The sequence below is a fragment of the Scylla paramamosain genome, chromosome 12 (genome assembly GCF_035594125.1).
Source record: "Scylla paramamosain isolate STU-SP2022 chromosome 12, ASM3559412v1, whole genome shotgun sequence".
NCBI classification, from domain to species: domain Eukaryota; kingdom Metazoa; phylum Arthropoda; class Malacostraca; order Decapoda; family Portunidae; genus Scylla; species Scylla paramamosain.
Window position 1 is genome coordinate 431,782 of NC_087162.1, and position 20,968 is coordinate 452,749.

At 44.2% G+C, this 20,968-nt stretch overlaps 1 protein-coding gene across 4 annotated transcripts in view; it reads left to right on the top strand.

Moving 5' to 3' along the window:
* The window catches only part of LOC135105491 (protein Skeletor, isoforms B/C-like), a 123,433-nt gene that overhangs the window by 99,717 nt on the left and 2,748 nt on the right, over positions 1-20,968 (top strand). For 3 of the 4 annotated variants that reach the window (XM_064013625.1, XM_064013623.1, XM_064013622.1), the window contains 10 exons: positions 11,119-11,357; positions 12,059-12,245; positions 14,036-14,068; positions 17,987-18,144; positions 18,411-18,507; positions 18,679-18,919; positions 19,213-19,389; positions 19,638-19,773; positions 20,050-20,180; positions 20,333-20,496. In XM_064013625.1, coding sequence (XP_063869695.1) covers positions 11,119-11,357; positions 12,059-12,245; positions 14,036-14,068; positions 17,987-18,144; positions 18,411-18,507; positions 18,679-18,919; positions 19,213-19,389; positions 19,638-19,773; positions 20,050-20,180; positions 20,333-20,496 — 1,563 coding nt within the window. The remainder of the gene's footprint in view (positions 1-11,118; positions 11,358-12,058; positions 12,246-14,035; positions 14,069-17,986; positions 18,145-18,410; positions 18,508-18,678; positions 18,920-19,212; positions 19,390-19,637; positions 19,774-20,049; positions 20,181-20,332; positions 20,497-20,968) is intronic. The other variant, XM_064013624.1, reaches the window with a different exon arrangement.

Here is a 20,968-nt window from a genome sequence, read left to right on the forward strand (position 1 = left end):
CTGGAGGGTACTCAGAGAGGGTATTTAGAAAAGTGGGATAGTGTTATGCTAGATAGCTCTGCATGAATGATTTCTTGGAGAACTCTTGAATTCTTGTGGATGTGGATTGTGAAAAGGTCTTTATGAAAACATCGCTTCGACGCTCGTGAAATTTCATCTCTCCGTCAGTGTTTGGGAAGAAATTGATAACTCTTCAAGATGTTTTTTTTCTTCATATGGCTTGTAAAGAACGAGAAGACCCCAGTACTAGTAGCTTCAAGTCATCTTAACTTTCATTGTATTCCTTAAACGTCAAAGTAAACATGAAGTACTTATTGGACATTCTTTCGTTCATTACAATGCTTTTGGTTACGTTTAAGTTTGTATTTACATCTCCATCTCTTCATATAACGTCCATATAGCATTTTCTTTGGTTATTTATGATTTTTGTAAGACAGAAGACGCAGCGATATTGAAGTCGATAGGAAGTATTAAATGATTACATAAATTTATAAATAAAGGTAATAAGTGGATAGTGGAAACATGCAGACCAGCTGGTTTCTTAGAACATAATGGCATAAAAACACAAGAAAATAAGGGAATCCGTAGGAAGCCATTAGGCCTTCACTTGGCAGTCCAAGCATGAAATATATCTATCTGTTTCCACCTGTCATCCTCATTCATAAATTTACCTAATCTCCCTAATGACTTGGTGACGTGACAGCTTCTTCTGAGTGCTTATGCTCACCGTACGAGTATTCCTACCCAAAAAAAAAAAAAAATAAATAAAAATAAATAAATAAATAAGTAAAAATAAATAAATAAATAAATAAAAATAAATAAATAATAATAATAATAAGTAAATGATAAAAATAAATAAATAAATAAATAAATGAAATATACATACATACATAACTCTAACTTGGCGTGCATCAGTCCATAACTCTAGAAGGCTTTGTCCAAACTGAGTGAAGTTCCTACTGACATTATAAAGCTCGTCTGTAGCCTCTGTAGGGACTTTACGGGACTAGAAGACTTTCAGAGGGTTGAGAGGGGTAGATCTATGGGATTTATGGCGACCTTGTAAGAGTTGGACGCCGGCCATAGAGTGACGGTGGAGGGCCGGATTGTGCTGCTTTGTTACGGGCGATCAGAAAGGGACACGGGAGATGGAGAAGGAAGGAGTTGAAGGGTTAGAGAGAGAGAGAGAGAGAGAGAGAGAGAGAGAGAGAGAGAGAGAGAGAGAGAGAGAGAGAGAGAGAGAGAGAGAGAGAGAGAGAGAGAGAGAGAGAGAGAGAATATGCATGTAGTTATGCCTTATTTTTATATTTCAATAAATTTTGCAATATTTTAATCGAAGTGAACTAACTCAACTCAGAATCATTAATGCATGTGACCACCACCACCACCACCATCACCACCACGACCTCTTTTTCTCCTCCTCCTCCTCCTCCTCCTCCTCCTCCTCCTCCTCCTCCTCCTCCTCCTCCTCCTCAACCTCCTCTTAATGGAACCCTCCCCACAAAACAGTTTTCTCCATTACAACAATATCCTGCGCTCGCTTGATTACGATATCCATTTTTCCCTCTTATCTCAGGTGTTAATGAGCGAGGGAGAGGCGGGAGGGAGAGGCCGGAGGGAGAGGCGAGAGGGCGGGAGGGGGTTTGGCAGAGAGGCAGGGAGTTTGGGAGAGAGAGAGAGAGAGAGAGAGAGAGAGAGAGAGAGAGAGAGAGAGAGAGAGAGAGAGAGAGAGAGAGAGAGAGAGTCGGAGGAGGAAAGGTCACACAATTCTCAGGTGTTGCAAAAAATGGTCTCCAGTAGTGTTTAGGGACGTGAGTGTGTGTGTGTGTGTGTGTGTGTGTGTGTGTGTGTGTGTGTGTGTGTGTGTGTGTGTGTGTGCTTTTCTTGGTATATTCTTTCATCTCTCGTCAGCGTCGTCTTGTTTTTTCTCTTTCTCTTTTACGTACGTCCACCACTAGCGCTATATTCTCCTCTTCCTCCTCCTCCTCCTCCTCCTCCTCCTCCTCCTCCTCCTCCTCCTCCTCCTCCTCCTCCTGCTGCTGCTACTGCTCTTCCGCTTTCACCACATGTCTGTGTTTCTTCTTGTTCTTTTTCGTGTTCCTCTTGTTCTCCTCCTCCTCCTCCTCCTCCTCCTCCTCCTCCTCCTCCTCCTCCTCCTCCTCCTCCTCCTCCTGCTTTTTCTGCTCCACCACCAACACATCCTCTTCTTGTTCCTCCTCCTCCTCCTCCTCCTCCTCCTCCTCCTCCTCCTCCTCCTCCTCCTCCTCCTCCTCCATAATCGTCCTCTTCTTCTTCATCATCATCATCCTTCTCATCTTTATATTCTTCCTCTTCTTCGTATTCCGCGTGCAACTGCTGCTCCTCTCAAGACTTCAAGCCGCTCCTCATCTGAAAGTGTAATTGAAAGGAAAATCGATCTGACTAAAGCCGTATCACGGACACAAAGCCCGATTACTGTGGGAGAGTCCACCTGGGAGGGGGAAGAGGAGGAGGAGGAACAGGGGATAGTGGTGGTGGTGGTGGTGGTGGTGGTGGTGGAAATGGAAGTGGAGGGAGGAGGAAATGAAAAGTATGAAATGAAGATGGGATTTCAGAGAGAGAGAGAGAGAGAGAGAGAGAGAGAGAGAGAGAGAGAGAGAGAGAGAGAGAGAGAGAGAGAGAGAGAGAGAGAGAGAGAGAGAGAGAGAGAGAAAGGGGGAGGGAAAATGTGTGTGTGTGTGTGTGTGTGTGTGTGTGTGTGTGTGTGTGTGTGTGTGTGTGTGTGTGTGTGTGTGTGTGTATGTTGGTAGCATCACTGTACGCGACACAAACTCAAGAACAGTTCCCACAAATGCTTGGGGGGAGGAACGGAAGGAGGAGGGAAGGGCCAAGTGAGAACTGGGATAGGGGAGCTGGTGAGGGGAGGGTATGGGGAGGGTGGAGGGAACAACACAGTCTAAGCCGATTACTAAGGTATCGGCTTCCGGCTGTGATACACGCCGCCGCCGCCGCCGCCGCCGTCACCGTCGCCACCGCCACCGCCGGTTTGTGTGTACATATCGGCCTTAATGGGAGAAATAACCTGTGTACACAACAATGAAACACACACACACACACACACACACACACACACACACACACACACACACACACACACACACACACACACACACACACACATTCAGAGTCTTTTCTTATTGTTATTTATATAAAAAATCACAAAAAAATAAAAATCCGAGAGAGAGAGAGAGAGAGAGAGAGAGAGAGAGAGAGAGAGAGAGAGAGAGAGAGAGAGAGAGAGAGAGAGAGAGAGAGAGAGAGAAATAAGAAAAGATAAGGTGCAATGTGGGAGAAATATTACTGCCTTGAGATACGCCTTTGTCAACACACGGCCGCGCTCTCCCCCCGTCTCCCGTAATAAGTGGGGAACCGCAGATCGAGGCAGGGGAGGGAGAGAGGGAAAGAGGAGGAGAGTTTTGTGCAGGTAAATGTTTGTTGGAGGCTACCAGGTGACGAGGTGTGTGTGTGTGTGTGTGTGTGTGTGTGTGTGTGTGTGTGTGTGTGTGTGTTTGTTTCTTTTCTTTTTTTTTTTTTTTGTGTGTGTGTGTGTGTGTGTGTGTGTGTGTGTGTGTGTGTGTGTGTGTGTGTGTGTGTGTATCGGTTATCTTCCTAGGTTTTCTCTCTTTTTTTTTGGGTTTTAGTTCCTTACCTTATCGTTCATCTTTTCATATAAATTTCAACCACCTTTTTTTTTTTCCTTTCATCGTGTCTTCCGCTTTTCCTGAATTCCGTGTCTCCCTTTTTTTTTCTTTCTTTCTTTCCGACATCTCTCATCCTTTCCTTCCACCTTCCTGCTTTAAGTTCATTCCTCTATACTTCATTCCTTCCTTCCACCCTCCTTCTCTATCTTCCTGCTGTTTTTCATACTACATTTCATTCTTTTGTGCTTACTAACTACATTTTCTCTCATTTTCTTCCCTTCGTCTTCTCTCCTGTCTTCACTCGTCCACCTTGATTTTCCTTCGTCTCCGTAGATATCCTCCCTACTTTCCTACTTTTCTTCCTACCGTGTTTCATTGTATTGTCCTAACTAAATTTTCTCTCGCTCCTCTTCTTCTTCCCCCTCCTGTCTCCCTCCCTTCCTCCGTCATATGGAATCGTGATTTTCCTCTGTCTCTGTAGATTTTCCCTCCCTTTTCTTCATTTCTCTAAATGGGTCACAGATTCCACTCTCTCCCTCCCTCCTGCTCTCAACTCTTCCCTTCACTCTTACGAAGGAGAAGCATAAGGGCGGGAATCCTCGTCCACAACAGGTATAGCATCTTCCTGCAGCCAAGGGGATTTAAGTCTCCTTGCAGGAAGTGGATGCGTTTCCTAGTATTGTGTGTGTGTGTGTGTGTGTGTGTGTGTGTGTGTGTGTGTGTGTGTGTGTGTGTGTGTGTGTGTGTGTGTGTGTGTGTGTGTGATGGTAAGGGCTGGGTGATGAGGGCTGACCGTTAATGGCTGAAATATAAACATACATACTCCACTCTTATATTCGTTTTTCATAAAGGCAAAGAGAAAAAAATAAATAAAAAGCAGAAAGGAAGAAATGGGAAAAACATTTAACTATTCAACTCTCTTTCACTTTCTTTCTTCCCTTTCTTTTTATCTTCTTGTCGTCTTATTTCATCTCCACATTTATCGCACTTCGAAAACATTGTAAATTTCTTCTCTATCATGATAAAAAAGGAACATCGACTGACAGGATTCGTTTGAAAGGTTGCCACGGAAAAGACAAAAGCAAAAGGCAGCGACATTCTAGGCCCTGACTCAACCTAACCAGCAACAGGTTCCACAGCACATAGTTTTCTTATTCTCTTTAACACTGAATGGAGAACAGTCTCATCTGTGATACCGGCGAATAAAAACGTGTGTGTGTGTGTGTGTGTGTGTGTGTGTGTGTGTGTGTGTGTGCATGCATATTCCCGAGGCCTGGGGTAGCTCACAGGGGTTAAGGGTGTCACTATCCCTGAATATATCCATTGCTCGGGATCTTTATGCTGGAGGTGGCGGCGACATCCCCATCCCGCGCTGCTCATCTGTTTGTCGCGTCACCTTCAGCACAATGGCGGCGGGGCGGCGGCACATCTCATACGTCGGCATTCAGAAACGCTTTGCTCTCTCATCACAACTATTTCCCAGGGCCACAAAGGTGATTAACAGGGTCTTCAAGAGGGCTTCTTCTGTAAATAATACAGAAAATTTTGTTAATCTGTCACTACAACCATAAAAAAAAAAATAAGATCCCGTATATCTTCATTTAGAGCCTTTTGAATGTAATGAATGTAATGAAAATGTAATTGAAATGCAGGCAGAAGTGTTTCAGAATATGGTCCATATTACTGAACCAGTTTGGCGTCAAAGTGACTGTGGAAGCGCTGACCTCGGCAGCGTAACGGAGGCAGGGGAAAAATAGCGTTCGGGAATCTTAACATTATAATATACCTCCATGACAGTTTGAAAGATCGCTGAGGCTTCAAAATGGATGTTCAGGTGTCCCGCGTGTGTGTGTGTGTGTGTGTGTGTGTGTGTGTGTGTGTGTGTGTGTGTGTGTGTGTGTGTGTGTGTGTGTGTGAATGTAAGAGAGTACGCCGGCATGCTTGAAACCTGCGTGTACGTAAACTTCCTTTGTTTATCGCGGAACACAAGACAAGCAAATGTTTATTAGTTCACTCAGCCATGAGCGGGAATCATTAAGACTCGATAATGTGTGCTAGGAGGAGGAGGAGGAGGAGGAGGAGGAGGAGGAGGAGGAGGAGGAGGAGGAGGCATACTGTGAGGAGGGGGATTAGTGTAGTAGTAGTAGGAGTTAAGGGTGAATGGTGGGTTGCAGGGAGCAAGGCGCGGGGACAGTGAGTGTAGGTATGCATGCTGGTTTAGGGAAGAGGGAGGGAAGGGGTGAGATTAGGGAGGTACGCCAGGCTGCGTCACGTATCGACTTTCTCTCTCTCTCTCTCTCTCTCTCTCTCTCTCTCTCTCTCTCTCTCTCTCTCTCTCTCTCTCTCTCTCTCTCTCTCTCATAATCCTGTAAAAATCGACGCATTGCTTTTATTACTTTTTAATCTCACGTCGCATTGGTCCAACATTTTTTTTTCCTCACCGGGTTACATTCACTCTAAAATCATAAAGTCTGTACTAAGTGTTCCATGAAGTATACTAACAAGAAGTACATCGTTGCCATAAAATACTACGTAGGAAAAAAACCACAGTATCCCAGTGACGGTAGGTAACGAAAGATTCGGGTTATGCCATTACACTTCCGCCAATCTGATTTGTCGCGACTAGCGCCCCGCACCTGTGGCTTGTTCTCACCGTGGCTTTGCCCCTCGCGCCTCATTCATGCAAAGTTTAAACTCTCCCAGAAACTAAAGAAGCACCAGATGGTTTTCTCGACTACGCCTTCCTTCTCTTTTGGATACAAGTGGGGAGACGAGAGTTAGTCCTGGGAGAGAGAGAGAGAGAGAGAGAGAGAGAGAGAGAGAGAGAGAGAGAGAGAGAGAGAGAGAGAGAGAGAGAGAGAGAGAGAGAGAGAGAGAGAGAGAGAGAAGACAGACAGACATAGACAGACATAGACAGGCACACAGACAAACAGACAGACAGGCAGACGGACATGCAGACAAAAGTATTGCAGTTAAAAAAAATATTAATGATTGTCTGGAAACTTTTACCTAATTACACCTGATTTGGAAGTGTTAATTATTATTACTTTTTTGTTATCAGGATGAATGCGAAACGTACTTTGCTTTGTTAAATAATTGATGGTAGTGTCCTTGTCTTGTACAATGAAGGGGGAACAGAGTGAGAGAGGCGTTGATGACACGTAACCATTGATGCTATTAATTTGTATCGATTTGACTTATTGCAATTAATAAGCAAACTTGTCCCCCTTTTTTTTTTTTTTTCTTTTATGAAAACGTCACGAAAATTCTACATGTCTACTATAATAAGAATTGCATATACTAGATTCATCCATTACACGTCACGAGAGACAGAGAGAGGCAGAGAAAAGCCGTGTTTGTGATAAGGTAAATCTGACCAATGAACAATGACATGCATACGTATCTTTACAAATAGCAATATAACCTTATGTAGCGCATGTCACCATTTATTTAACACAACCTATCTTAACTCACAAATACTTTTCAGTGGCCCCTGTAAAGCTGTTTCTCTATTCTGCTGTGATCTTATTAGTAGTAGCAATGTTACTCAATCTTAGGTTTTCTTTTTCTCTCGATCTACATTGGTATTATATTGCTTTTATGGGACTGTTCCTTGTGTCTTCATGCGTCGATGTTTTCTTCCTTCCTGTGTTATGTAGGAGAGCCGTGAGACACGAGGCGAGGCCCACGTACTACTGCTGTGTTCCCGTGTGCCGTGTGTTGCTGTGTGCCCGTGTGCCGTGTTTTCTGGAATATCTGTAATACAATGGTGGTGGGGATCAATAGAGAGGTCTTGATATGGAGTCAGTCGTATCTCTCTCTCTCTCTCTCTCTCTCTCTCTCTCTCTCTCTCTCTCTCTCTCTCTCTCTCTCTCTCTCTCTCTCTCTCTCTCTCTCTCTCTCTCTCTCTCTCTCTCTCTCTCGTTAGTCCCGCAGCCGCGCACAACCACCGCCACTCCGGGGAACTTCCACCGCCATACACACTCAGGCGCCGACAAAAAACAGCTTCCCCAAAGCTGCCTCAATCATATTTCAACACCAAGCCGTCTCTCGGAGTAACTAATGTGATTACGTTTGTATTCTGGCTTCGCTGTGCGCAAAGACAACACAACTTTGGAATTATTACCGTCGCCGCCTCCGCCACCCTGGCCGCCGGGTCGATGGCCAAAAGGGGTGGGGCGTTTACTGAGCTGCTCCTCTCATTGGCTACAACTCCAGCAAGCCAGGCGGCGGTGCACGCCTACCTACAACACCAGGACTCCATTGGTCAGTTTCTGCATGACATCATGGATGAAGGTTCCGCCCCTCTGCGCGCCGATGTGTTGCTTGAGAGGGGGCAAAAGGGAGGGGGAAAGTCGGCAATTTATTCAGCTGTTCCCCTCCTCTGCCGCGCCCTCTGTGGTCTAATTAAGCAAAGGAGCGGTGCGGGCGGGCCACTACTCACACCAACATGGCAGCAATTTCTTGTGATGACATATTACATTCCGGACCTCAGTAGCGCTATCCTGCAGGAGAGGAACTGCGCGGAAATATCCTGGATTGGATCGCAGTCTGCTCTCCCTGCCTCTGTTACCTTCACTGTCTTAGTACTGTATGTTTTCTTCCAGTTTCTGTATTTTTGCCTTCCCATGAGAGATGAACTTTGGATGCTTGGATGCGAGGGAGCGGGAGGAAAAGGGTGGCAAGGGAAAGCGTGAGTGCGGTTAAAGTCTTAGGATTCCACGCCTCACATTTCACTACTCAAGCGTCTCCGATCCATCTGGTCTACTGAAGTTTTGGTTTTAGGGTAATTTTTCGCTATCCATTGAGTTGTCTTTAAGTTAGCGTTGCTTATTTAACACGGGTTGGTTTTGTCACTTCGGCAAGTCTATTGCGTGGCCGCATTAATATTTCTTGTTTAATGATGTGTTCCTGTGTGAGCATTACTGAATTGTTTGAGCTCTTCATAGACTTCATATAAAAACAGATGAGAGAGAGAGAGAGAGAGAGAGAGAGAGAGAGAGAGAGAGAGAGAGAGAGAGAGAGAGAGAGAGAGAGCCACATATACGGAGACAGACACACAAAAAATCAGACAGACAAACAGACCGGGAATTTCCAAGGAGGGCAGCAGCTTAAAAGCAAAGGGATTGACGTGGCATTGTCAGATGGAGAAAGACTAGAAAGACCAGAAGCATCAGAACAAGACAAGACAAGACCGACTCCTTCTTATGCAACCTTCACCGGGAGCCTCACCACTTCCGTCTTCTCCCTCCCTCTTCCTTCCTCTCCCTCCCTCTCCCTCCCTCTCTTCGGCCTAGTTTCCCTCCAACGTTCCCGCCGCTGCCATCTTGCTACGTCCTAACCCTCCTCCCTTCCCCTCTTCCTTACCTTCTCTCCCTCCCTCCGTCTCTGGTCTCCCCTTACCTTTCTCTCTCTCTCTCTCTCTCTCTCTCTCTCTCTCTCTCTCTCTCTCTCTCTCTCTCTCTCTCTCTCTCTCTCTCTCTCTCTCTCTCTCTCTCTTGTCGCCTCGCCATTTTGTCTCTCCGTTTGTCTCTCTCTCTCTCTCTCTCTCTCTCTGGTGTTGACGATGAGATTGAAAACAACTAACAGATTTTGTGCACTTTGGTTATTGTGGCGATATTAGTGATGGCTGCATTGGTGATGATGGTGGTTTTGATGACAACGGCAGCAGTAGCAACAGTAGTAGTAGTAGTAGTAGTAGTAGTAGTAGTAGTAGTAGTAGAAGTAGAAGTGGTGGTTATTGTGTTATGAAAGATAGAATGTGGTGAAATATTATTATTATTATTATTATTATTATTATTAGTAGTAGTAGTAGTAGTAGTAGTAGTAGTAGTAGTAGTAGTAGTAATAGTAGTTGTAGTACTTGTAGTAGTAGTAGTAGTAGTAATAGTAGTAGTAGTAGTAATAGTAATAGTAGTAGTAGTAGTAGTAGTAGTAGTAGTAGTAATAGTAGTAATAGTAGTTGTAGTACTTGTAGTAGTAGTAGTAGTAGTAGTAGTACATACGAACACAAGAAAATAAGAAAAGATGCATAAATATAGTAGTAGTAGTAGTAGTAGTAGTAGTAGTAGTAATAGTAGTAGTAGTAGCAGCAGCAACAGCAACAGCAGCAGCAGCAGCAGCAGCAGCAGCAGCAGCAGCAGTAGTAGTATTAGTAGTAGTAGTGACCGAGGATACACGCTTTTCTGTTGCCATTGAGAAATATTTAGCCACACCGGCAGTAGTGGTAGTGATAGCGGTGGTGGCAATAGTTGGTGTGTGCAGGCGCCTCCCTGTGCCCCAGTCCTCTGCTCCCCCACCCCTGGCAGCCTACCTCAACGGCACCGCTCAATAACACAAGCTGGCCCGCATCCCCCCTCTCCCGTGCCCCCTCCCTTGGTGACCTTGGGTGACCTGAGCCGCGCGCAGGCTGCAGTCCTTGCCTCGTACTGATCTCAACCCACTTCGCTGTCTTTCCCGCAAAACAACAACAAAAAAAAAAAAAAAAAAGTGTTCAATAGTAAAAGAAGATTTATTGCGTAATCTGAGCAAGAGAAGACATGTATTGCATATAAGATTTATTTAGCTCTGATTGTATTTGTATTAGTGCGGTGTAAGTTTCCCTCTCTCTTTATCTCTTGATGGTAATGTTTTTGTGTTGTTTTATTTCATTTTGTTTTTAATTCCAATCGGATGAACACATCAAGTAAATTTTTTCTTTAGAGTTTACTGTGTTGTGACTTGCTTATTTTGTTTTATTTTATTTATGTATGTATTTGTTTTCTGGTTTGTTTGTTTGTTTGTTTATTTATTGACGTAGAGAATATGGTTAAGAATCTTTTGGTTTTGTCCGGGAACACTCAGAGCTGTGTCGCTTCTATTGTTGTTGTTGTTGTTGTTGTTGTTTTTGTTTTTGTTTTTGTTGATATCGTTATTATTATTATTATTATTATTATTATTATTATTATTATTATTATTATTATTATTATTATTATTATTATTATTATTATTGTTATTATTATTATTATTATTATTGTTATTATTATTATTATTATTATTATTATTATTATTATTTTATTATTATTATTATTATTATTATTATTATTATTATTATTATTATTATTATTATTATTATTATTTCTATCATTATTATTATTATTGTTATTATTATTATTATTATTATCATTCTCACCATCACCGTCACCCATATTATTATCATCATCATCATCATAATCACTAACTACTGTAACTTAGGAACTCATTCCATTAATTTCAACATAAGCTTAGAGACAAAATCACTCTAAGACCCCAACCAACCATTCACTACACACACACACACACACACACACACACACACACACACACACACACACACACACACACACACACACACACACACACACACACACACATACATACACACATACACACATAACACATACCGTACTTGCACACACAGATCAACTACGGCCACGTGCACATCCCTAGTGACCTTGAACCCCCGAGGAAAAGAGTCTTACCGGAGTTCCAGCGGCTTGCCCACCAGCTGCGCTCCGGGAACATCACCATTCTAGACGCGAGGACCTTCTATATCCCCAACCTGCACTACGACGGCAAGGGGCCCGACGCTTACTTCTGGGTGGGGAAGGGAACCGACCCAGATCCCATGGGCCACAAGATTCCCAATGAGATGGGCAGGTGAAGGGTGTGAAAGAGCGAGAGCGAGCAAGAGCGAGCGAGCGAGCGAGAGAGAGAGAGAGAGAGAGAGAGAGAGAGAGAGAGAGAGAGAGAGAGAGAGAGAGAGAGAGAGAGAGAGGAGAGAGAGAGAGAGTCAGTGAAGTGAGAGCAAAGAAGGGTGTCAGAAGGGGAAACATGGAGATCCCCCAGCCCTGATATGGTATGATATGTAGACAGACGAGAAGAAGGGAAGGAGGGGCACGAGGGGAGACCGAGAAATGAAAGGGGGCAGATGTCGGCAATGAAGCGAATCCGCGAAAGTTTTTAGGAGTCAGATACAGAAGAGAGAATAAGGATGAGAAGGGAAGGGAAAGGATAAGGAAAGAATGTGAAGAAAGAGAAAGAAGAAAGCGAAACATAAAAGATAATTTACAGTATTGTAATTGTAGCTACACATATGACGTGCAATTAATTCAGTAGGCTGTTTTTTAGTGGGCTTTTTCTGCATTTTTGTAACCCTAGGCCAGAACCTCTCTTGCAAAAAGAAAATTGTTTAACCAGCCTAGTCTTTTGCCTTTTGCCTGTTGTGGACAACTAGTTCCTAGGAAAGTACAGTATATTTTTTCAGTCCACTAAGACACAGAAACTCACCATTAAGTAGGATACCGAAAAGAATACTTCCCATTTATTACAGATTTGTACAGCAATCCCTTGTCTTTCAGCCTGGATGTCTTACGAGCCTATGAGGGAGAAGACATCGAGCTACAGCTGCCGGAGAACCTGACGGTGTATGACATAGACTACCTCGCTGTCTGGTGCGTCGCCTACAAGCATAACTTCGGTCACGTCCAGATTCCTCCTGCCGACGACCTCTGGGTTCCTCCCGCCCTCGGCCAGACGCGCATCAAGGTAAACACAGTTACAACCTGCCGTCCTTGTCCTCCTGCGTCGCCTTCTTGAGTCCGTCACCCTCTTCAGGAGTCTCGACCCAAATTTTACTTCTACAAGTATTTTTGAATGATCAATGCAATACATGGTTTGTGCACTAGCTGGCAAGAACGATGCCTCCGTAAGCTCTTCATATCGCGAATTTGACTCGGAAGTTTTCTCATTATAAAGTCTTCGGCATCATGTGATATATTATGTTGTCATTTTCTAACTTAATTTTCAAGAACACTATCTGGTGTAGTGGTAGCTTATTTATTTCACTAACCTCAAATTCTGGAGAATAGTTAGTAAGAATTTAAACGCATCAGATTATTGACACAAACTCGAAGACCGCAGTTTGTTTGTGTTTTGAAGCTTATTACCTCACGGCCAAAAGTTAGACAGGAAACGGTGTCTCTGGGCTTCCCTCTGTGCAGTTCAGCCTAACCTTGGACCCAAACAGCGCTACAATGAAGAATACGGTTTAGTGGAGATTCCATCGTTACTCGGTGAAAGGAATTTTTTTTTTATATCTAGAATTTAGGTATGCGATCTGTTTGCAGTAAAATTTGTAGTGCGTGCGTGTGTGTGTGTGTGTGTGTGTGTGTGTGTGTGTGTGTGTGTGTGTGTGTGTGTGTGTGTGTGTTTGTGTGTGTGTGTGTGTGTTCAGGAGGTCGCTGCGGTATCTAAAAACTCCACCTTCTTGAATACAAGTATATCATGTAATGTGATCGCTTTTTCTCTACGAATTTTTCCCCTTTTTGGTGAACACTCCCAATGCTGATGGAACCTCGACAATTCAAAAAGATGAAATGGCTGACTTCTTGAGTGACGCTGAAGATACACCAGACGAGAGAGGCGAGCATGCTTGTATTAGATGTAGATCACTCCTGGGGCAAGGTGTGTTCATCGGTCCTCTCACCCTTCATCTATATGATCCTAGTACCCAGCACACTTCGCTGGCTCTAATGCCATATTAAAATGATCTATTTAATCCTCAACAGGCGTCCTCAAGTTGTAAATATAAGTGTAAATACCTTTTTCCCTATTTTTTTAAAGTGACCCTTTTTGCGTGTGAGTGAGGCTGGTGGTGGTGTAGCTGAGTAAGTAGCTGCTGATGACAGCTGCTGGAGTGATTTGCTCTTGCCTCCCATCTGTTTTGTATCACCTGTCTCTTTTTTCTCCATTCCTCGTTCTCTCCTCTTTTGTTAGTGTGGCGTCCCATTAATACTGTCTCGTGCAGTCTCGCAGGGGCTTCTTTTTCAGTCTATTTGTCAACGTGCTTTACCTTCTGACTACTTGACCTGCATGTCCATCTTGTGGTCCCACCCGTGCGATGAGGATCCGGCCACTGCCAGGCTACCTAGACAGTGTTTGTTTACGTTTTGGTAGACAGTCTAGGCTCACAGTTACAGTTTGAAATAAGTTGTGGCAGCATTTTATCTGAGTACCTTATTTTGATATGTTTTAGTGTTACATTCTTAATAGGCTAGACGTTAAGTACCTAGTACTGCTAGCAAGAACGGTGAACCCTTGAAGGTGGTGCTCAACCCGCCCTGCCCGGAAAAGACTTGTTTTACGGCTTGTGTTCCGTTGTATCTAAAAAGAAACTTGCAAGTGAAGTGGAGGGTTGCGTCAAGCAGGAAATTTCATGGCACTGAATGAGAGAAGGATGCAGGCGGGTTGAGCACTGCTCGGGCGCCACCTCGAGGCCCTGGCAGCGCTGCGGAGGAGGAGCGGAACACCGTCTTACGTGGCTTCTTTGTTCGCAGCCCCACTGGTGGTACTCGGGCGAGACGGGACAAGTAAGTTGTCACCACACACCGTCCACTGCGCATGCGTCCACACCTACCTTATGATTTTTTATATGATTATTTGTATGTGTTTTATTGATTTGCTTCGGCTAATATTGATTTGCTTTGAGATAGCTGACTTTTGTTGTGTTGGTCAGTGTGTGCACGCCGCATGCCTCGCCCCCAACTGGACGCGTTGGAGCCTTTCACAACTTCGCCGTTCATGTAGGCTTAATTTTGTTTTTCTTTCCGTATGGTCGTTGCTGATCCCTCACATCCTTGGTTGTCACTGCCAGCTGGAGGACCTGCTAGAGGCCTACCGCAGCGACCAGCGGGACGCGTACCAGCCCGCGGGAGTGCCACAAGCGCCCCCGAGCGAGGAAGAGATGAATGCCCTTGCCCCTTCCTCCCCCCGCTCTGGTGCCCCGACTGACTCTCAATCTGGTCTTGCTCCACAGGCAGGCTCTAGCTCCGGGTCTGGCCCTCACTCTCCCAACACGGGTGGTGCCTCCTCCCCCCTCCCTCCCGCCTCTCATCTCACCCTCTGTCTCCTCCTCCTCATCCTCGTGGCTCTCCCCCCTCTCCCCACTGGCCTCCTGTAACACTCCCGCAGCCTTTCACTCCCTTCTCTTTCTTCTCTGCTGCTTTGTTTCATCTTTCCATCTTTACCTATTCCGCAGTTTTCATTTTTCATGTTCACTACACTAAGAAATTTTCACGTCTATTCCTCCACACATACTTATTCTCAAATTAATTTTCATGTAAGTACCTTCGATAATCTGCAAGGCGACCAGCCAGTGTCACATTAGGAAGGAAGCTAGTAGGATGTAGTTCATTATTTGGGCTGTGCGTCACGTCTGATACAGTTCCTGTGGTGGTCCGGAATGATTCACAAGAAAAAACATGGTAGTTACCAAGAGGCAATGTGTTGAGTTTCCTGAAGAAAGAGAAGTGTGGACCATATGCATGACTTGTGACACTAACACAGACCGTATCCTCACTTTATTCATGAACAGCGTTGGATGTATTACTGCAGGATTTCAGGAAGTTTTACGAGTGCAAAAGGATTTTTTTTTTTAATTAAAGTTTTACATTTTATTTATATTGAGAGTGGACCATAAATTAGAGACTACGTACAAAAATAAAGTTGTAACAAGACGAAGGAAAGATACCAAATTTCCAGTGTATTCAGAGGCTGTGAGAAAACGTCTGCCTTCTAGATTGAAAGGCGTCAAGTAACAATCAGAGTCGACGGTGAAAACCACATAATATTGCAGTGCAGATTTCACATTGATCACTTATGTGTGAATTATTTGTGAGTCATTATAGTCACACTTACAGTCACTGGTGGTCGCGGCGCCGCAGCGGAACGGCGATGCGACAACGGTAAGCAAAAAGGCAGACGACGCCCACTGGCGGCGATCACGGGCTGAACAGATTGACTCAGTGCTAATGGGCCTGAGATGGACAGTCATTACCTCTGCATATTTTTTTTTTTTTTCGTTTTCAGTTTTTGCCAAGATGATAATAAACAAGCGAAGACGAAAATTAAAAAAAAAAAAAAGAAAGAAAAAACACACACATAACAGACACTAACTTATTCAAGACACTGATAGTGAAAGTGTGTCCGTCAACGTCCACTCGGGCGCCCAGTGCAGCAAGTGTGCGTGTCAGGGTTTTACCACAAAGAAAGGAAGGCACGTGAAAGGCTGCACAGCACAAGCTATGTGACAGATTATGTAATCTTGTCCAGAAATGTTCGAGAAATTAATTAGGTTTCTTTTCGTTTATAACGGGTGATCATTTCTCGACATCTTTCACGTCAACAAAACATGATGCTTGTCCTTTTATTCCATCTCGTAATCATTTTCCAGTATCACCAGTTTTAATAAGTAGACATGAACTCCACGTTTCTTCCTCATGACCTCATCTGCTTTCCCCTTTCCGTGTTCGCTCCAAAGCTGCTACAGTTCCCTTACAGATGTGCTTCTCTATTTCTACCTCTTCCTGTTTTCTCTTAAAGAAAAGTTTTGTGTATTTTTTTTACTTTGAGATTTATTAATTTTATCCATGTTTATTCAGTGTCAGTATCACCATTCTCCTCCTCTTCCCCTCCTTACCACAGTCCTCCTCCCCCTCCACCTCCCGTCCCTCATCCCTCCCCTCCCACATCCCTCCCCTCCCTCTCCGTCCTCACTCCTCCCCCACTCCCCTTCCGAGCATGACCACACCCCCATGTTGAGTTGCCAGCTTCCTATTTTACATTTTCCTAGTTTCCATAACCTGCATGCTCGTCTAGTGTTTAGTATATTTGCTTTTATTTGTTTGTTTTTTCTAACATTGATTTAATTCTCTTAGCATGTACATGATTTAATTTGTTTCCTTGCATGGTTCTCTGTATTTTCAATTGTTTACGTTCTTAACATTTGGTTTTAGGTGATATTTTAGTGGGATATGATTCAGTCTTTTAGTCCTGTTTCGCTCCCTCCTCATATTTCAACCCTCCTAACCTTTTTCCTACCCTTCCTTACTTTGTTTACCTCTTGTTTACCCTTTTGTTTGCATTACGTAACATTCCTCGCTTCCTCCTCCTCGTCTTCCTCCTTCTGCCTCTTGCCTCTCATACGTGACTGCACAAATACGAGTTATTTTCTTAGGCTACACTCGTCACGGATTTTGTACATTATTTTCTCCTAACACATTCCACATTCCTCTCGGTATTCTCTCTCCCGCCTGTGCAACACTTTCTCCATTACGCTTAACCTCCTTCTTTACTGTCCGTCTGCCTATCTCTATATATGTTTGTCTGTCTGTCTGTCGATCGGTCTATCCGCCTGTCTGTCTCCCCACTCTCTCTCTCTCTCTCTCTCTCTCTCTCTCTCTCTCTCTCTCTCTCTCTCTCTCTCTCTCTCTCTCTCTCTCTCTCTCTCTCTCTCTCTCTCTCTCTCTCCGTCGTTAGCGCCCTTCCCCTGGTCCTTGTAGACTAACACCACCAGAGTAGTGTACCAGAGCTGGGTCAGAGGCGGCACCACCCCTGCGCCGCTGGCAACACCCGCACCACGGTAAGTCGCGGGCAGGGCAGCAACACCCCAGCGATCCTTTCTCCCTCTTCCTTGTTGCTATTCTCGTGTCCCACTTCACCCGCTCTGCCTGAAGGTTTCAACTCTAGGTGTTTTAGAGATCTTGTTATCTTTCTACACCGACATTTATACATAGATTACATGATATCCTCCTCTGTGTCCTTCCAGTTCCTTTATTATACTATTTGATGCAGATTGCCATAGAGATATTGTGCTCTCGTAGGAATATTGCTGTTATTTGATATTTTTGACATTCGTTATGTCGTGTAGGTCAGTGTCTAACAATTTCATTCCCTACTGTTGCGTTTCAGTAAGCTTGTCGAATTCATGCTTACATTCTTTTGTGCGTATATATATATATATATATATATATATATATATATATATATATATATATATATATATATATATATATATATATATATATATATATATATATATATATATATATATATATATATATATATATATATATATGTATGTATATATTGTTTATTTAGTTATCTGAACAACCATGAATACACACACACACACACACACACACACACACACACACACACACACACACACACACACACACACACACACAGTCATAAACAGCATCACTAAACTCAGACAGTAAGGCAGATCAAAGGTTGCTCAGAGTATTAAATAAGCATTTGTTACCGGCTGGGACTGCTCAGCCAGTGCAGGCTGTGTATTTATATGTATTTAAAAAAAATAAATAAATAAACAAAAGCCTGTGTGCTAGGGATCTGTTGTCTAATTTTTATTTCGTTCTCTTCCCCTCTTTCGCATTCTTTCTCTGCACCTGGACGTCCTTACCACTGTGCTGTCTGGACGATGACAGTCTCACATCGCGCCACCGGAATTTGGAAACTGCAGGCAGCTGAGTCCTCACCTGCAGGTGGAGTGGCAGGCCAGGGAGGAGGAGGTGCACGTGCGTCTGACAGCGGTGATGGGCGAAGACGAGTACATAGCTTTCGGCCTCTCCCCGAACAGTGTCAGGTAATTACAGTGCCTCCTTGTGTGTGTTCATATGTTTTCCACCACCCTGGCTAACTGGGAAGGGTGACGCTCAGTTTGGGTTTTTGTTTCATGTTTGAAATGAATGAGTATTTGACCATATATGACTTTTGATGTGTTCGATCTTCCTCTCCTCTCCTCTCCTCTCCTCTCCTCTCCTCTCCTCTCTCCCATTCTCCCTTCATCTCTCCTTTCCTCTTCATCTTTTCCTCACACCTTGTTTACATCTTCAAATCTCTCCCACACAGACCGCAGATGCTGAACAGCGACATCGTCATAGCGTATTACGATCACGACGACGGTTCCTTTCATGCCATCGACTACACCGTCACGGCCAAGAAGCAGGTGAGCTCACTGGCGGGAAAAAGAAAAAAAATCTTACCAAATACAACATGAACAATAAATGACTGCAAGCCTTTCATTACAAAACGGATGAATCTAGAAGACATGCGTTTTGGCATTTAAACCTAAAGCGGATTTAAATAGTATGTTTTTATTTTTCTTTCCATTCTGCAGTGCACTGGAAAGATCGGTGTGTGCCCAGACGAGAGAGTGAACGGCCGGAATGATGCCTCCGTGATTAGTGGGGAAAGAAAGAACGGCGTTACCATCATCACCTTTGAACGTCCTTACAAGACCAACGACCCGATGGACATCCCCATCTCCCGCGCCTCCGAGCAGCGCACCGTCATAGCCGCCATCGGCCCCCTCAGCCCCAGCAAGGAGGCCAGCTACCACGAGGACTTCATCACTGACAGTGGGTCTTCATGTGCTCTTTGGGGAAAATATCGTTCAGTCCTTCCTGCATTTGTCCCTTGCCAGCAAACACTCCTGCTCCTTGTATTACCTTCACACTCTTCTCGTTTCTCGTCCCGTGTCTGTTCCTTACCAAGAAATACTCCTGCTTCTCTTATCTGTACACTCTTCTCTCAGTTTCTCGTTCCGTGCCATTATGAAGAATAAAGCTGAGGAATGGAGGCAGTGTTTATCCATCCTGATCAATGTGTGTCTTCGAAGTCATCACTTTCTCAATGTCTCTCCGTTCTTCAGATCACGTGCAGCTGGACTTTAAATCAGTGGGAGACAACACGTGCAACCCAAAGCCCGGGGCGGGTCCTGAGTCGCCGCGTTATCCCCCGTGGGAGCCCCGGGTCCTCCGCGCCATCACGAATTTCACTGCCACCATCGGTCCCACAGGGGGCGACAGAGGCTACTCGCTCGTCACCAGTGAGTTTCTTACTCTTGTTTCTTACGCTTGTCACTCGCTCGCCTCACGGTAAAAAATTTCCTTATATCATGGCAATATTGGCTTCATGAATATTGCGTTAGCCTCACCCCAGTTATGATGTCAAACAAGCTTACATTGCGAAAATTAACCAAAATGGGAAAAAATACTCAGCTTCCTTTTTTTTTTTTTTTTCATTTGTAATCATATACCACTGATCGCTTCTCTCTATGATCATGTGTCCCTCCTGGTCCGTCGCAAGGTTATCGTTCATGGAACCTCGCGTGGTGGATCGAAGACAAGCTTATCCCTGAAATCTATGTGGAGCGTGGCCAGACTTACTACTTCACTGTTCACGGCGGCAACGACCACAGCGACATTGCGAGGTGAGGCTGAGTCACGGTGGTCAGAGTACCCAGGTGTTTCACAAGGAATGGATTTTCTTCGTGTTATTAATATGAAGATGAAAGGTGAAATGTCATTTATGAGAAGTATTTATATTTCTTAACATCTGAATGATGTGAAGGAATCTGAAAATAGAGTACCATATTCCTTTCTTATGATATTAATTACAAATTACTTGATCCAATTACTTATTTGCTTGCTTGTTGAAGCTATACTAAGAAAAGTCACCAAAAAACTCTTTTTGCTGCACTGGCCAGATACCACCCGCTGTATATCACGTCATCGCCTGAGGGTGGCTTCAACATGAAGACTTCAGAGGAACAGCAGAACGAGCGGATATTTGCTGGTGTGGCTTACTCAAAACTCAGGATGCCGGAGCCCACGGCAGGTGAGTGGCAGCAGTATCTGTGAGCCACGGCTGAAACAATACAAGTTTTAATGTTTACAATGACAAAATTCCTTGCTGAACTCTTATTTGTTGTGAAGCGCTCTGACTGGCATGTGTGTGTGTGTGTGTGTGTGTGTGTGGGTCCTCCTCAGTGGGCAGTCTGTGTCAGTGGAAGCACATCGGCCAGGACATGTGGCAGCAGAGCGAGACATTCGAAACGTACAAGGATTCGCTGTACAAGTCATGTGATAGCGGGCTGCCGGGTTCGCTGGTGTGGACCGTCGCTGAGGACACGCCTGACCTAGTGTACTATCAGGTGAGTGCAAGGATGCTGTCAGCACTACAGCCCTGCTTGTGTGGTTCTCAGCATTAGTTCTTTCTTCATACTTCGTAAAGGGTAATTTTAAGATTCACACGAAGGAATGCCAGAGAAAATGTTTTATTAAGCATCACTTTTCGGATGTGTATTTAAAAAGAGAGCCAAACCAATGACCAGTATCTGCTAACTGTTGATTCAAACTTCCTCTTTCTCTTGATCTGATGTCGAAACAAAATGAATCAGTGGCATGACTCAGAAGTGTTGTAGGCAAGTGTATCTATATGGCGTTAAGTCCCCATAGACAGTGCACGGGGCATTAATCCTCACTGAACTTCCTACATTAGTCTGTAAGATAATTTTGCCACAAATGATTGATGTCACGGTTACTGTTACAATTCGTAACCAATAATATCTTCTCAAAATTTGAATAGCCTTTTTGTCTACACTCTGGGGATTGGTACCTTCAATA